Source organism: Antennarius striatus, chromosome 13, assembly GCF_040054535.1.
Source record: "Antennarius striatus isolate MH-2024 chromosome 13, ASM4005453v1, whole genome shotgun sequence".
NCBI lineage: Eukaryota > Metazoa > Chordata > Actinopteri > Lophiiformes > Antennariidae > Antennarius > Antennarius striatus.
This window is the reverse complement of record NC_090788.1, coordinates 19,920,743-19,937,328: the sequence shown is the minus strand read 5'-3', so window position 1 is coordinate 19,937,328 and position 16,586 is coordinate 19,920,743. Positions and strand designations below refer to the sequence as shown.

The window sequence follows — 16,586 nt, the reverse complement described above, 5'->3', positions numbered from 1 at the left end:
CACACACAAAGACACATAATATAATATGATGGATCAAATGTAATCTCTTTTTTGTGACTCCACTTCCAAACGTAGACAAATGCTTTATAGTTGTGTGTTTGAGTGTTGAAACCCACCTCCCTCCTCTCTGCTAACAAACACACACACACACAGACACACACACACGCACACACACAGCGAGCGAGGAGGCCGTGCCGGCTCCGTCGGCCTGTGGTGGTTTGTCGGCTGCTGTGAAGTGGCTGCTCGTCTGAAGGGACCGCCAGCCACACACACGAAGATGGAAACAATTAGAGCGACAATCGCACAAGCCATCGCTGCAACACACACACACACACGCACACACACACACACACACGGTTCTCCTTAGCAAAGCGATGTGCGTACAAACACAGCGCCCCGTTTGAAGGTCACACAAAACATTTAAACACTGAGGGAGCACTGCCATCGGAGGTTGGTGGATGCCGTTGGATGCTGGTGGATGCTGTCGGATGCTGGTGGATACAGTTGGATGCTGGTGGATACAGTTGGATGCTGGTGGATGCCGTCGGATGATGCTCGGTCGATCCGCCTCCAGACTACTGACCACATTACTGCACGGAGCGCATTCATCATCCGCCGGGATCTCCACTGATTTTACACATCAAAGTCCGCTTTTTGTTTTTTTTCTGGGGGGGGGGGGGGGGGGCGGCTACGTTTGTGAAATGGGTTCCAGAGGGAGCGGCACAGAATCTAATAAATCGCTTGTTCAAGTCTGAAGACTACAAGTTTAAGAATAAAAAAAATCTTTTTGAGTGTAGAGCGAAGAAAGAGGGACTGAACCAGACCTCTGGACCCCCCCCCGTCTCACCTCTGCTTCAGACCGGTCCTCAGTGCTACACACGAGTTATTTGAGATACGAGTCGTCACTCGTCACATATTTTTGTGCGACACACGAGCGAAAATCGTGTTTTTGGGACACCACCTCTAGTTGGCGGATGGATACGACATCAGTGAGACCGGATCTCGTTTTTTAAACACGTGTTGGCGAATGGATACGACATCAGTGAGACTGGATCTCGTTTTTTAAACACGCGTTGGCGGATGGATACGACATCAGTCAGACCGGATCTCGTTGTCGTTGGTGGAGTAAAGATGTAGTTGGTGTGTTTTTGTGACTTTTGCGTTTCTTTTCATTCTTTATCATTGTTTATGTAACTTATATATCATTAATTATACACAGGTAAAATCTGTGTGTCCATTGGTTGATAAAAAAAATGTTTTTTTAAAAATAATTTATGATGTTGAGGCTTTTTTGCTGGACGGATTCAAATAATTTGAGTCATTTTAAATGGTGAAATATAGTTTGACTTACAACTCAGTCACTAAGGATTAAACTTGTTTATGAGAGCCGCTACAAAACAAAGGGTGTAAATCTGAGTCTGATGGTCTTAATATTCTGTTATGCTGCTGATAACAAGGTGAATTTTCCTGTTCTATCCTAAATAAGGAACTGTTCTAGTGAAGACATGAGGCGTTATAGTCTTGTGTAGCTGGTTTCCTTTTTATTCACAGGTACGTCTTTAGTTTTTGGACTGGATTGTGTAGTCAATTTGTTGCTCATCAAACTGTGTAGTAAAGCAGCTTCGATCCCAATCTTTTGTGACCTCAGATTCTTTTCCTGGAGCCATCTGGTTGGATTTTAGCTTTGTCCTCATTTTTATTTTATTATGTGAATTATTACTCAATAATAACTCCTCCAGTTATTTATTTCTAAAGACGGGAAGAAACAAACTCTAAACTTCCTCTTTTGATGGAATGAGTTTAACTCCCAAGTTGGTAAGAGCAGCCGGCTGAGCGAGATGGGAGATTAAATGTGTCATCACATCACACACGGAATCACGTTTCCACATTTGAAGGAGGCAAACGAAGGATTTGGAATGAGATGTGAACTCAGTGAGACGCTTGGAGAGAAGAAAACAAAAATCTGACGAAATAAAAAAGACGACATCAGAGTCTGACCTCGATTAACCCAAGTCTGGTAACCCCCGTTATAAAAACATTGTGTGTGTGTGTGTGTGTGTGTGTGTGTGTTTGTATGTGTGTGTCCTAACATCGTGACTCAGCACGTAATGACAGACTGATCCACCTGCTCACACACACTCTCGGGTAACACCTGGAACCAGATCAGATCAGCTGAGTTCTGACGACAGGAGCATTAACACACACACACACACACACACACACACACTCCACCCATTCAGTCTACGATCTTTCATCAGCTCGTCACAGGAGGGACTTACTTCATCAGTGATGTCATTCTTCTTCACCAGTGATGTCATTCACTGAGACTAAACCACAAATCAAACTCCTGCTTTTAGCGTGTAGCATGTTGTTGAAACAGAAACCTGTTTGGTTCTCAGTTTCCCATAATTCACCAGTCAGTGGGCTCCCCGGCGTTCACGAGTGAGTCACTCTTGAAACCGATGCATCTAATGTACTTTCTTTTATATTTGATTTCTGAAAATGTGAAATGATCTCAAGAGAACAGGTTTGATCGGCGGGGGAAATAAGTCAGTCTTGTTCCTGGTTGCCGCTGGTTACCACAGTGTGCTACAGTCATACACAGATCACACACTAAACAGAGTTTCCATACAGAACAGTGGAGGTCCTGACTGTCACTCCTGGACCCCCCCCCCCCGACTTAAAACCAGAAACCACAAGGATACAGGGATGCCAGCTTCCATGGTAACCATCGTAATAGTCATGTCATGGCAGCGCTGTGTGTTAGATCACCAGTTAGATCACCAGTTAGATCACCAGTAGGAGTTCTCTGACTGGAACCTGACAGCAGAGCAGGAATAGAGCTCTCCTCAGCTCCTTATCAGGAATCAGGCTTTAGTGATTAAAGGCTCACTTCAATGATGAAGAGTTGTTTTGGACGACCCTCCAGATTCTGGGTCCTGACCGGAGTTTCTTCCTCAATGAAGGAGTTTTTCCCCGTCACTGTCGCTTATGCCGGCTCTGGAGGGTTCAGTTGGGTTTGTCTGTCTGTTGAAGCGCTTTGAAATGTCTGATGATGTGATCAAGAGCTATATAAATAACGGTTGATTGATTGATTGATTGATTGATTGATTGATTGATTGATTGATCGATTGAACCAAATGGATGGAAAATTTTTGGATTTCTCCTCTTAAAGTTTCTGCTGCTTTTTTCCTCATCTCATTTTTTTAGTTTTTGTTATCGAACATAGAGATGACTTCTTACGGTTCTCTTTTTTTCCAGGGGTCGTATTTATCATATATTTACCAAACCAAGTTGATTTGAAGGGCTTGTTCCAGTCAGTCAGTCTCGTCTCCGTTCAGATAAAATAAGGTGTTATTGATCAGTCCATGCTGTACGACCCTCCCCTGACCGTTCACACTGACTGACACATTCCCTCATGACCATGAACACACTGCAGTTTGCCTCAATGTGACGCTAACAAATGTTTGAGGCCTTTTTGTAGAGTAAAAAGTGTCTTAAACTTTCATGTCACGTTTTTTTAATTTACATCCTGGGTAGGAATCACTTGAAATCTTGCATTGAAAGCCAAACAGAGGGGATTTGTTACAGAATACTGATAAAGTCAAGATATTATCGTTTCCCCCTTTTTATGGTTTATGTGATTTTTGATTCCTTCCGCTGTGAGTCCAGTCCGAAATGTCAAAATTCACTTTTCAGATGTTTCATGTCCAAGTCTGGCGTTCCTTCTGAGCAGAGCTCTTATGATCATAAACATGTTAAATTAATAATCTCTGGAAGGTATTGATGGTCTTTTATTCATGTTTTCTGTTAGTGTCATTTTATCTTGTTTCACTAAGGTCACTGAGGTCGTCGCCGGCCTCGTCTTACTGTACTCACTGCAGGCCTTCTTTCATGTTGTTTAAAGGTTCCAGCTCTGCACCACATTATCAGTTCAGGAATACCACTCCAGACCCCCCCCCCCCCACTCTGACTCGATGCACACCTCATGAAGCAGAGCTCAGCAGGGCCAGTTTGACTCAACGGTTTCCTTCTTAAGTGTTTCTGCAGCCTCTGACGTGGAGGCCATGAGAGCTGCTGTTGGTTTTAAACGGGGCATTCCAAACAAAACTGCCTTTTACTGCCCCGAGCCCCCCTACCACCACCACCCCCACACCCCCCAGGTTTCCTAGACGTCCTCACGTCTAATGAAATGACCACCAACGTGAATAATTTCGCCTTCACGTCTGGGAAATTGTGTTGTATCTTTATTTTCCCCCCTAGAACCACTACAATACCCATGAGCCTCAGCGGCCATCGCCATGGAGCTGCCAACACAACATTCAAAACTCCTCATTGTTGAAGCTGTTTGTTTGTTTGTTTGTTTTATCACCCAGCTGCATCAACACAGTCCCGTGGCGGACATGAAGCGGCGCGGTGCTGTCGAACACAGCCTGTGTTTAGGATGATGAGCGTCACGTTAATCATAGCGTCACATGTCCAGTCTGGACCCAGAGCTGCTGAGATCCTCCATCACACGCTCACACCTGTGGGGCGGTGATGTAACACCCCAGGGAGCCAATGGGACGCTCTCCTTTACTAGTAATAACCTGTTGAAGTCAGCTACCATTAATAACGACCCAGACCAGGCGAGGGGGGGGGGGGCATCGGCAGGACATCGACAAGGAGGAGGAAGGTTTCAGACGGGGGGGGGGAGAAAGACAGGAAGGGATGCAGGGCGTGGCGGGACAGACAGACAGACAGACAGACAGACGGAGGGAGGATCGGGGGGGGGGTGAGACACATCCACTGACTCAGTCGCATTCCTGCCGTTCAGATTTATTGTGGCTCGGGGTCGTGAAACAGGCCCAGAGCCGCGGCCAAATTACAGTCATCATGAGCATTCCTGCGCCGCAAACACAGGTTAGCATCGGGGCGGCGCTAAATGCTAGGTGCCGTCTGCTGACAAATGACTTCCTTTGAAGGGAACAAAGAGGGAGACGGGGTATTTACTGGGTGAGGGCAGGGAGTCGAGCTGCCTGTGTGTCTGCTGCTGCGGAGCTGTTTCTCTGGTACGGACGAAGGATGTTAAGACGTGTTTGTTTGCGTGTGTGTGTGTGTGTGTGTGTGTGTGTGTGTGTGTGTGTGTGTGTGTGTGTGTGTGTGTGTGTGCGCGTGTGCGTGTTAGTGTCTGCCCATGTCTGTGTGTGTGTTTTCAGAACGTGGGAATTCTCACCACATCCAGTCGCTGGTGTGCAATGAAGAAAAGTGGCGACATCAGGGTCCCACACACACACACACACACACACACACACACACAGACACACACACACACAGTGTCATTACACGAGCACACTATGAGAGGATGGCAGCAGATCTGTGAGGTCTTTGTGTTTAAAACGAGGTTCCCAGACTATTAATAGCACTAATAACCCATCGCTGAGTACCATTTAACTCACCTGTGTGTGTGTGTGTGTGTGTGTGTGTGTGTGTGTGTGTGTGTGTGTGTGTGTGTGTGTGTGTGTGTGTTTCCTCTTCAGGCGTCCACAGGCATCAGTCTCAGGACCTCTCTGGGTACTACTCCCTCCCTCCAGGCGGAGTCGGACAAATCAGTCCCTCAATGGGCTGGTGAGTCTCACACACACACACACACACACACACACACACACACACACACACACACACACACACACACACAGTTGGCTTTTCCTGTAACATTAACCCTGTCCAGTCCTGTGACGGAAAGATGTTTAACTGAACGAGTTAAAATAAAAATGATTTTAAACTAATCTGAATTACGGTAATCCCTCGCCTAATTGCGCTTCAAGATGCACGGTTTCCCTACATCGTGGATTTAGTAGGTAGTCACGTGATACCGTATGCGCATGCTATTGGCTGACGGCCAATAATAAATAGTTGATCGTATTTATTGCAGAATTTTGTTTTTCACGTGTGGATCCTGGAACGCATTAACCGTGAGTAACGAGGGATTACTGTATTTTTAAATATCTAAAGTAATAATCATGTGTTAACAATGTGGATGGAAAGAAACGGAATATTAAAATTAGCTTAATGTTGTTTTTAAAATACATATTAATATTTTACTTAATATGAATTCATATTTCTAAATGATTCATTGAAGAGCAGGTAGTTCTTCACCCTGAAAGGTCAAAAAGTCATTTGTTAATTTTTGCTGATTTTTTGTACCAAAACTAAATTAATATACAATTTTTCTTATTGATGGGGCATTTAACTGATTAATCAGTAAAGAAAATAGTAATTTGTCCCTCCCTAAAAAATAATCTGTACCATTCACCTTTGACCTCTGACCCCCAAACATTAATTTTTTTGTTCCACCACCACCACCATCATCATCATCATCATCATCATGGTGTCTCCTCGTTGCTCTGACCCGGGTCGGGGGTCACATACATCACTGTCTCACCTGGTGAGGTTACAACCTAACCTATGGCCCCGTTGCCATGGAAACCACCTGCTAATTGCCCCTGTATTTTCTCAGGAATGTGGACCGCTGCTGTATTTGCTGTATTCAGCAATATTCCATTGTTTTACGTTGTTTTTGCTTTTCTCCTTTTTTTTGTTTGGGATGAACGTTTTTATCGATGAAATTCTCAAGTTTTTACTTAACTTTGGCATTTTTCTGTCTCTGCTTTTGTCGTTTTTCGATTGTGCCTGCGTGAACGGTTCGGTGTAGATGAATAAAGCTGATTCTGGCGGTGAATCCCTGTAATTAAATCGTGTGTGTGTTGCATTAGAAGCTGCTGCTGCAGGACGGATGTTTGACCGACCACATCTGCTCCGTATTCACTCGTTTTATTTAGCGTTTCCATCGTCTCTGAGTGGACGGCGAGCCGGAGATGTCACGCTGGCTGATTGTGAACTTATAATGTCAGACTGCCATTGATTTATGGATCAACACAAATCCATTTATTACAACCTACAGTATCTGTGCTCGTCAAAACCCCCTGTAGGACCAGTTAAAGGCTTACATCAAATGTCATGGAGATTTGGAGCGCAGCTTAAACGTGGTGTGTGCGTTCGGTACGTGTGTGTCTGCTTTTCATGTGTCTCCGGAGCGAAGCTGTGTGTCCCCAGACGTTTCTGAAGTCTGCGATTTATTTGGACTTTTATCTGTTTCAGACACTTGACTGTGGATTCACACAAATATTATTCCCGGCTAATCTTAATCCCAGATTATCTGTTTGTTTGGGCCTCTTGTAATGTGTCTCTGAGGACGGCGAGGGAGCGCAGAGAAAGAGTGCTTAAATGTCAAACTGTATCTGTTGTTCTTACTGGTAGCCCGGTCGCTCCTGTCGTCCCTCCACGACCACCTTAGGACCCCCCCGCCAGGGGGGGGCTTCTTCAGTTTTAGCGGAGTTTGGTGTTTGGACAAGATGGGACGAAACCAACCACCGCTAGAGCTGGAGACGCGTCCTGGATGAGAGGTGAGACGTCCGTCCAGTGGATTGATTTGACCAGCTTTGGTCGCTCCTCGCAGTTAATGCCGTCCAGGAACCGCACGCGATTAACAAATAGAGTGACAAACTTTAATTGTAATTGACACGTTCATGAACCCCCCCCCATACTGATATTAAACCACCTTCTATCTCTATTCCCTTTAAAACACTCTGATAGACTGTTTAAAGCACTTTTCTGTCTCACAGAAGCCCGAGGCTCACGGAACGTAGCGCACTTCCTGATGCCGTCAGCCAATAGAATTGCGCGTACGGTATCACGTGACTGCCTGCCAAAAATCCACGATGAGGTGAAGTCGTGAGCGTTGATGCGTGTGGGCGCACTGTATTATTATTATAATTTATAATTATTATCCTTTTATCTGTTATCATCTGTAGGGACGAGCCGTTAGCATTAGAGCTAATACTAGCCTGAACCAGAAAACAACCTTTTGACTAATTTGTCAACACAAGACCATAAATTTACAGACATTAGCTTTAATTTGTGTCTTATTTGCCAAATAGGGATTTTAATTTTTTTTTTGTGGGTGCGTTCTGCAAAAAGCAAAAAATATCAAACTTATGATGAAACCATGAATAGACACGCGCGTCAAACACGACTTGCCCTCACAGGGGTAATTCTCTGACTCTTTGCCTAAGTCCATGGGTGTGCGTGGATGAAGTGAGTCAGTGGATGCTGAAGGCGCCGAGCATGTGGCCTACTTTCATTTCATTCCCAGCATACCTCTGCCTAGTCATGCCCGTCATATGGGGGGGGGGGGTGTTTTCTGACTGACTGAAGCGTCACCTTGTTCTGTGGGCGCGCGGGGGGGGGGGGAGTCAAAGCTCCACTCCCAGCATCTCCAGTGATGATGGTGATGGTGAAGAACCATGCGAGCTGCGGATCGAAGGTGTGTCTGCATGTGTTGAAGCGTAAGGATGAATCAGTGGGGGGGCTTGTTTCAGCTCTCAGGAGGCAGACGTGTGCTTTTATACATATCAAAGGCTCCTGCTTTTACGTCCCACCCCCCACCCTCCACCTCCCGCGGTGCACGAGTGTGTGTGTGTGTGTGTGTGTGTGTGTGTTTCTGCTCCCAGAAGCCAAGTATTGACATACAGCTGATCCAGAGGCTCCACAGGGGGTCTCCACGCTTCACAAGAGATTGTTGGACAGATCCGCGTCGGGATGGAGGGGGCAATCAAAGGAGCGTTAAACCGTGACGCTTTCATGACAAATGAGGTTTATTTTAGTCGTTGACTCGTGGAATAGTTTTTACAGTTTAACGTCGGTTTAACGTGTCACACAAGAGAAGGATGTAAGAGATGTATAAAAACACACGGATGTACAGAAGACGACCGGAAGTTGTTGTTTTTGTGGATCCCAACCAAAATGTAGTGACTTCAAAATGTAGTAACATCTTAGCAGACACATATTTTATAGTAGTATGTACAGTCAGGAACACTGGTGGGTCTGCTCAGTGTTCTCGTTTGGGTGCGTCTTAAAACGTGCGTCCCTGGGATGCAAGCTTTAAATTCACTTCCATTCAACACAAATATTCACAATTTTTCCATTTCTCCACTTAAATGTCAGACCTAAATTGCCATTGTGTTTTCTCGTCACGAGACTCACCTGCGTGATTCTGCCTTTTTAAAAATCGCCGTCTGAGCGCCGCAGTGAGAGCGAGGAGTTGGTTAGACTGTCCAGAGCAAGCACACGCGTCCTGTTGGGTTTTTTTCTGTCCATTAAAGCGCTTTGAAATGTCTGCTGATGTGATTAAGCGCTATACAAATAAAAGTTAATTGATTATCATCATGCCTCCGAAAAAGATGCAAAAAGAGGAGAGAAACCAAGTGACAATTAATGGAAAACAATCAAAAGTAAATGAGGAAAAACAGATATTAATACAGATATTACTGAAATTTGAGTAGAGAAGGCTGTCAGCGTGGTGCAGTGTCCGCAGGAGAATATATGAATAAACTGTATTACAACTTTCTTTCTAAAACTTTTTTAAATGACTACCAGGCTTTAACATGTTGATAAAACTAATATATAATTTTACTCTTTCTTTTTTTTTATTCAAAAAGTTATGACGTTGTTATTAATGAAATCATTTAACAGTTTGTTTAGTTTTTATATTGTACCATTGGCAAAACTCAATCCTTACATACGCTTTTACTGTATTTTCTGTTATTACTTTTGGGATGCATAAATGTCATGTTGGGATGCAAGTTTTCTCGAAGCGCATCCCAGGGATGCACTACTTTCTGGAGGTAAAATGAACTCTTGTCTGCTTCGCCTGGATTTCCTCCAGGCTGCAAGGCTCTTCTATGTCTCACAATAGTATCTGTTTCCTAACTTATCCAGCTTTAACATGAAGTTTCCAGTGAAATCCACTTTGGTGCTAAATGTTTACCTTTGATGCTAAAAGGCTCCGCCCCTTGCTGTCTCCCTTGTGCGAGGCAGGCAGAGCCAGCCGGTCTATCCCGCCCTGTCCCCCTGTGGATTCAGGCAGCCCTACTCCTCCAACCTCTCCAGCGCCCCCCCCTCCTACTCCAGGTATCGTCTCCGGCTGCTCGGCGCGAGCTCAAGGCCGCAAAGTAAAAGCAGGAACAACATCGCTCTGCATCGCCGGCGCCTGTTTACAGCACTAAAACGCCTGAACCGGGTGGGGGGGGGGGGTTCCCATTGGCCTGCGATGGCTGACTCCTGCTGTGATTGGACGCTGGAGCCACCGTGCTGTAAACAGGACCAGTTTGGGCCAAAACCAAGTTTAGACTAACTGGTCCACACCAGTTAGGCCGCTGCTGCAGCCTCCTGGGGCGCCATCAGGCGCGGACGGCTCCTCCCTCGCTTGTCGCACTTTTGTCCGTCTGTTCTTGTGTTTCTGATATTATTAGTCATTTAAAAAAAAAGATGCAGCAGGCTTTTTGTTCTTTGAGGAGGTGCAGGAAGCTGGGAGTGTGAACCCTGTGACCCCCCCACACACACACGCACAGAGCTGCCTGGTCTTCATGTGTTTTGATTTTGTGTATTTGCTTAAGCTGTGATTAATTTGACACATCAGATGCTAAAGATCCGCACACACACACAAACACACACAAACACACACACACACACACACACACGCTTTCTCACCCCATCCTGCTGCGTGTCGTTGGGCGTCCACCTGAGGGCGTCGTCCTCTCACATTTTGTCTGTTTTACACCTGAGTCGTGCTACAGGTGGGGATTCAATCTGAAATTAGGTGATCACGAAAAAAGTGTTTCCATATTTGATGTCACATCTGCACCTGCAGATTTATTCCTCTGCATTGACAGTTGTGTCTTTTCTTTGCTGATGATTCTGTCCGGTGCACTAATCCCCACCTGTGAGCTGCAGGCGCAAACAAACAAATATTTATAGTTGTTATTAGCCCAAGCCGCTCACATGCTTGCCGCTGCTTCTCTAGGCTTAAGTTATCATCAGAATTTATAAATGTGCTGGAAAGAAAACTGAATTCGTCTTAAAACATCTGCTTTCTTTGTATTTAGCAAACTCCAGTGGAAATAAATTCTCCTACAGGGACAGATTATAAAGAGATCTGTTGTCCATCCATTTCAATGGTGCTCGGACGCCCTCTAGTGGTCACGAGTTGCACCTGCAGAATGAAGAGAAATCTAACCAAAAACATATAAATAATAATTAGATGTATTATTATCATTATCAGTGTATTAATAGGTACTAATAGTATTTTTATTTTTATTAAATATATTTATATTTTATTATAATTATATAAAAATAATTTTTTTAATAGTTATAAATAGTATTAATAGTTAATTTCCCTGACGGAACCTCCTTAAGGGATCAGTAAAGTTCTACTCTCTACTCTATTAATTGTTAGGCTGCAGGCTTTCTGTTCTTCTGCTCGCTCACGCTTCAACTTGCCCCCGCCTCTCTGACCCCCATCATGCATTTCCGTTAGCTGACTCCTCTGTCTCTTTCTCCTCCACCTCCTCCAGGTTCCCTCACTCTCTCATGCTGGGCCCGTCAGGCATGCATCCTACAGGGATCCCCCACCCGGCCATAGTGCCCCCTACAGGCAAGCAGGAGCACGATCATTATGACCGGGGCATGTACGTGTAAGTGATTTCTCCTTCAGCGTCAGCCTCATCGCTGCTCACGGGGGGTTAGTCCATCACTCCTTACCTTCCCTCCCCCACCCCACCCCCTCAGGAAACCGCAGGAGGTCAAACGGGAGAAGGAGCCCAAGAAGCCCGTTATCAAGAAGCCCCTGAACGCCTTCATGCTCTACATGAAGGAGATGAGGGCAAAGGTCATCGCTGAGTGCACATTAAAGGAGAGCGCCGCCATCAACCAGATTCTTGGACGAAGGGTGAGGGACACACACACACACACACACACACACACACACTAATCCTGTTTCCAGGTCAGTCTATGATTTCACACTTGAAGAACATGAGAGGCTGGTGAGGTGGACTCTGCTCCCTCTCATACTGGTGCTGCTGGGATTAACAAATCCCTTTTACTGGGATCTCACATTTAGTTTCATAAAAGTTTTCTTTGCAAAAGTAGAAAGGATTTGTTTGTGCTTCAGTCTCAGCTGATGTCAATAAATTCTCATTTTCAGTTTTTAATGTCTCCAGAATTTAAAATCAGTCTTTTTCCGTGTGTGTGTGTGTGTGTGTGTGTGTGTGTGTGTGTGTGTGTGTGTGTGTGTGTGTGTGTGTGTGTGTGTGTGTGTGTTTTCCCAGTGGCACGCGCTGACCCGGGAGGAACAGGCCAAGTACTACGAGCTGGCCCGTAAAGAGAGACAGCTCCACATGCAGCTCTACCCCACCTGGTCGGCCCGGGACAACTACGTAAGCGCTTCTTCTTCCTCCTCTCTGCATCTTCCTGCTCCTCTCAAATAAAAACCTTCTCAGCTTTTCTGAGCCCAACCTGATTTTTTTGGGGGCTTTTGGTGGGAACAATGTGTGAAGGGAGGAAGTCAGTAGACGGTGACGGTCAGACATCGCACCAGGAAAGAGCCGACAGGAGGAGCTGCAGTGTTTCTGCTGTTACATCACTGAACTATTTAAAGTTAATTATTATTTTATGACTTAAAAAGCATTTATGGGTTCCTACTTGTGGTGTGTTCACACTGAACGTGAATCCTCTCTTTATTCAGAATGTTACTGCAGGATCCTGGAGTGTATTCACACCAGATATGTGAATATAAAATACAGTAGAGATGAGTTTAAACTGTTAATGACTGAGCTCTAAGTCGAAAAACATTTAAAATACTTTTTTTTTTAAATTTAAAAAAATAAATTAAATCTTTTTAACCCGTTCCAGCCTTGTAAAAAAAACTCAAACCCCCTAAATTATGGAGAATTTTTTTTTTTTTATCAACCAATTGACATTCAGATTTTACATGTGTAGAATTAATTATATATAAGTTACGCAAACAATGATAAAGAATTAAAAGAAGCACAAAAGTCAGGAGAAGACACGAGCTACGTCTTTACTCCACCAACGACAACGAGATGCGGTCTCATCTGTCGTATCCATCCGCCGACTAGCGGTGTTGTCCTCAAACACGGCTCACAAAAAACAAAAATATGTTCAGAGCTCCTGTGTGAAGCGGCTCGTATCTCGAGGTTCTATTTCATCTGTAATCCAGTAAATAACTTTTGCCTCACCTGATTGGCCGATCCTCCTCCATGATCTTCAATCTGAAGACTCACAGCTCCATGTGGAATTAGAAGCATTAAAAAAAAAAAAAAAAGTCTTGCGTTCTGTGTGAATACACCATCATACTTGATTCTTTTCATTCTAATTTCCAATATTTTATAATTTAACAAATTAAGAATAAATGTCTTTATCTTTACCGTGTATACTAGTGTGCTGCAGTCAAAATGTGAGAAAAGTAAAAAAAAACGTATGTGATGACACCGGGATGCTGAAGATTCTTCCTTATTGGCTCGTGTCTCAACAACCCGCATGATTATTGGCTACCAAACCTGTCAATCAGAAGTCATCCGGGTCAATGGGAGGAAGTGTCACCTGTGTGGTGCATGTGTTAGCGTAATGTGTGGGGATTGCTGTATCTGGGCTGCTGTGTGCCTCTGACTTGTCAGTTTGCTGTTGAACTCTTGCAGGAGGCGGGCCTTAGCGGGGTCGCAGGGGAAAAGAGTAAAGCTGATTGGGTAGGGACACGTCTTACGGTGGATTTATGCCTCTGTGGTGGGAAGCAATGAGTATGTGAGGAGCTGCATGAAAGGGGTTGTGGGTAATAACACGATGATGCAAAGTTTGCATGCGCCTTCCAGAAACTCACACACGTCAGCCTCACACGGGGACACGCAAGTAACCAGCAGCTGCAAACGCAAACACGTGATTGGTCGGTTTCAAACGTCTGCTTGATGAATGATGATGACTGCAGTAGTGAGAGAGGAAGGCTCACACAGAGGTATAAATCAACCCGTTTTGCTCCACTAACAGAGAGCAGGCCGCATGGCTGGCCTCGCTGCAGTAGATCAGTGTGAACGCGCAGCGACACACGTTAACCTTTGACCCCCCACCCACCCCCCCCACGCATCCTGCAACACGTGGATGTTCTCGCCAGAAGAAACCAGGAACCTGTTTGGGGATCAGGAGGATTGAGGTCTTTGGGTTCAGCGGCTAGATGGGCGTCACGCGTCTCTGGAACGGTTTTCCTCCTCCAGTCGGAGCAGAACACACACACACACACACACACACACACACACACACACACACACACACACACACACAGTGTTCGTCGCTTAAAAGCCACATGACTCTCAAAAATAAAAACGTTTAATGATGAATTTTTATTAGTTTTCATGATTCTGAGGAACCGCCCATCTTCTTCATCATCCTCATCACCTCCTCATCATCCTCATCACCTCATCCTCATCACCCTCCTCCTCATCACCTCCTCATCCTCATCACCTCCTCATCATCCTCATCACCTCCTCATCATCCTCATCACCCTCCTCCTCATCACCCTCCTCATCATCATCATCATCATCATCTTCCTCATCACCCTCCTCATCATCTTCCTCCTGACCACCCCACAGTTCTCAGAAGTTTCTCCTCACCCTTAAAACACCTGCACCTGGTGTATGCAGATGCTTCTAAACACACAGACACACACACACACACACACACACACACACACAGCACATGGAGGTTTTTCTGCTGATCTACTAATCTTAAAGCTTCTGGAGGGCGTTGGCGGCGTCTCAGGCCTGCTTCTGATTGGTTACTCCTCGGTGACGAAGCATCAGGCGCTGCATGACCTGAATGTACGGCGACGTTGGCGACGCAGCGTTTGTTTCCTCTTTGTTCTTCTTGATTTCTTGCTCTTTCTGGCTTCAGTCGACCGTTTGAGACGTTCTCCTCACCTGAGTGCTGGTTTGTGCTTCAGTAGTCCACATGATGTGTTGATAAAGGAACGACTGGGGGCTCTAGGTGTGGTCGTGAATACTCTCTGGTGATGTCAGACTCTGGTGATAAACACTGACGCTAACTGGGAAAGCTTTTTGTTTTTTCTCCCTCAGGGCAAAAAGAAGAGGAGAAAAAGGGAGAAGCTGCAGGACTCGTCTGCAGGTGAGCGTCTGGAAACACTTTTTGTCTTTGAGCCTCGCGTGACGTCAGGATAGGAGAACCAACCGCCGCAGCAGGAAGTGTGTGTGGCGTCAACCCCGCCCACTCAGATTCCACCCCCAACCTGAGGTGTAAACACTGTAAACACAAACGTTTGCCCGCCTTTTAGCTGGTGGTGTTTTAAACGTCACGCCGCTTAAGGATTGGGCTCAGACTATTTACTGGATCACTTCTGATTCCGCCTCAGATGAAGAGTCTGCAGACTTTACTAAACACGACCCAGCACGACCCCCCCATCTCTCTACCCACCTGATCTGATGGCTGAAGACTTATCACTAATGTGCGTGTGTGTGCGTGCGTGCGTCTGTGTGTGCGTGTGTGTGTGTGTGTGTGTGTGTGTGTGTGTGTGTGCGTGTGTGTGTGTGTGTGCGTGTGTGTGTTACTGGGATTGTTTTGCGACTAACAGTCTGACCTGACGGCTTTGCCTCCATGAGTCTGTTGGTGCTTCTCCCCCCCTGACGAGCTCTCGTGTCTCTTTCTTCCTCTAACTCCTCTTCCTCTCCTGCTCCTCTGTTTTTTGCTCCTCCTCTTCCTCTTCCTCCTCCTCTTCCTCCTCTGCATGCTGTGCGTTGTGCTCAGACCCGGGCTCCCCTAAGAAATGCCGGGCTCGCTTCGGCCTCAACCAACAGACGGACTGGTGCGGTCCCTGCAGGTGGGTACCAAACACCCCCTCACCCCCCCACCCACCCACCCCAGAGCACCGCCCTGCTGTCTGTCCTCCCATTAACAGTCTGTCCATCGCTGCCCTCTGATTGGCCCAATCATTCAAACATTTCTCAGAGGCGGAGCCACCGTAGAGGATGTTAGTTGATTCATGTTAGCGGTTAGCTGTGAAGCTCCGCCTCCAGAAGTGTTTGATTGGTCGGTCCTGAGACCTGCATGCTGTCTGTCCCCAGCCTCCGCTCTGCTGGTCACATCCATCTGTCCGTCAGTATGTTAATGTAGCATCAAACAGAAGCTGTCACAGACATTAGACACGTCCAACACCCCCAAAATGATTTTAGTGGAACCCCTCTGAGGTCAGTGGCTCGGTTTTCTGTCAGGAACGCTGTTCTGGGATCAAATGGGATGCGCTGCGTCCTGCCAATAGTTTTAATGCAGAATTTAAGTCAGAAATGAACAAAAATAATAAATATTCCTGGGAGAGTCAGAGCAATAAGACACATGGTGCTCAAATCATCATGTATATAACATTAATATAACATTTAGATGTCAAATGTAATATCTTAAATTACTTATAAATTAGAGAAGTAGTCGGCACCATAAATAATAATAAAGATCGGCGTACGTCATGTTGTTCTCAATACGACGGTTTTTTTTTTAAATACTTGAAAAAATAAAAATCAACTTTTACTGGATTTACATATGTCCACCACAAACATTGGACTCAGAAAATCACTAGTAAACCGTTAAAAATGCATATGTTACAGCATAATAAGTTAAAATAAAACATTTTATTA

At 45.4% G+C, this 16,586-nt stretch overlaps 1 protein-coding gene across 9 annotated transcripts in view; it reads left to right on the top strand.

Moving 5' to 3' along the window:
• Positions 1-16,586, top strand: part of tcf7 (transcription factor 7) — a 51,546-nt gene that overhangs the window by 32,935 nt on the left and 2,025 nt on the right. For 2 of the 9 annotated variants that reach the window (XM_068330822.1, XM_068330825.1), the window contains exons 5-11: positions 5,520-5,607; positions 9,919-10,011; positions 11,454-11,573; positions 11,668-11,827; positions 12,207-12,314; positions 13,596-13,643; positions 15,021-15,069. In XM_068330822.1, coding sequence (XP_068186923.1) covers positions 5,520-5,607; positions 9,919-10,011; positions 11,454-11,573; positions 11,668-11,827; positions 12,207-12,314; positions 13,596-13,643; positions 15,021-15,069 — 666 coding nt within the window. Of the gene's footprint in view, positions 1-5,519; positions 5,608-9,918; positions 10,012-11,453; positions 11,574-11,667; positions 11,828-12,206; positions 12,315-13,595; positions 13,644-15,020; positions 15,070-15,705; positions 15,779-16,586 lie in introns of all 9 variants that reach the window. The other 7 variants (XM_068330824.1, XM_068330827.1, XM_068330823.1 and 4 more) reach the window with 6 other exon arrangements.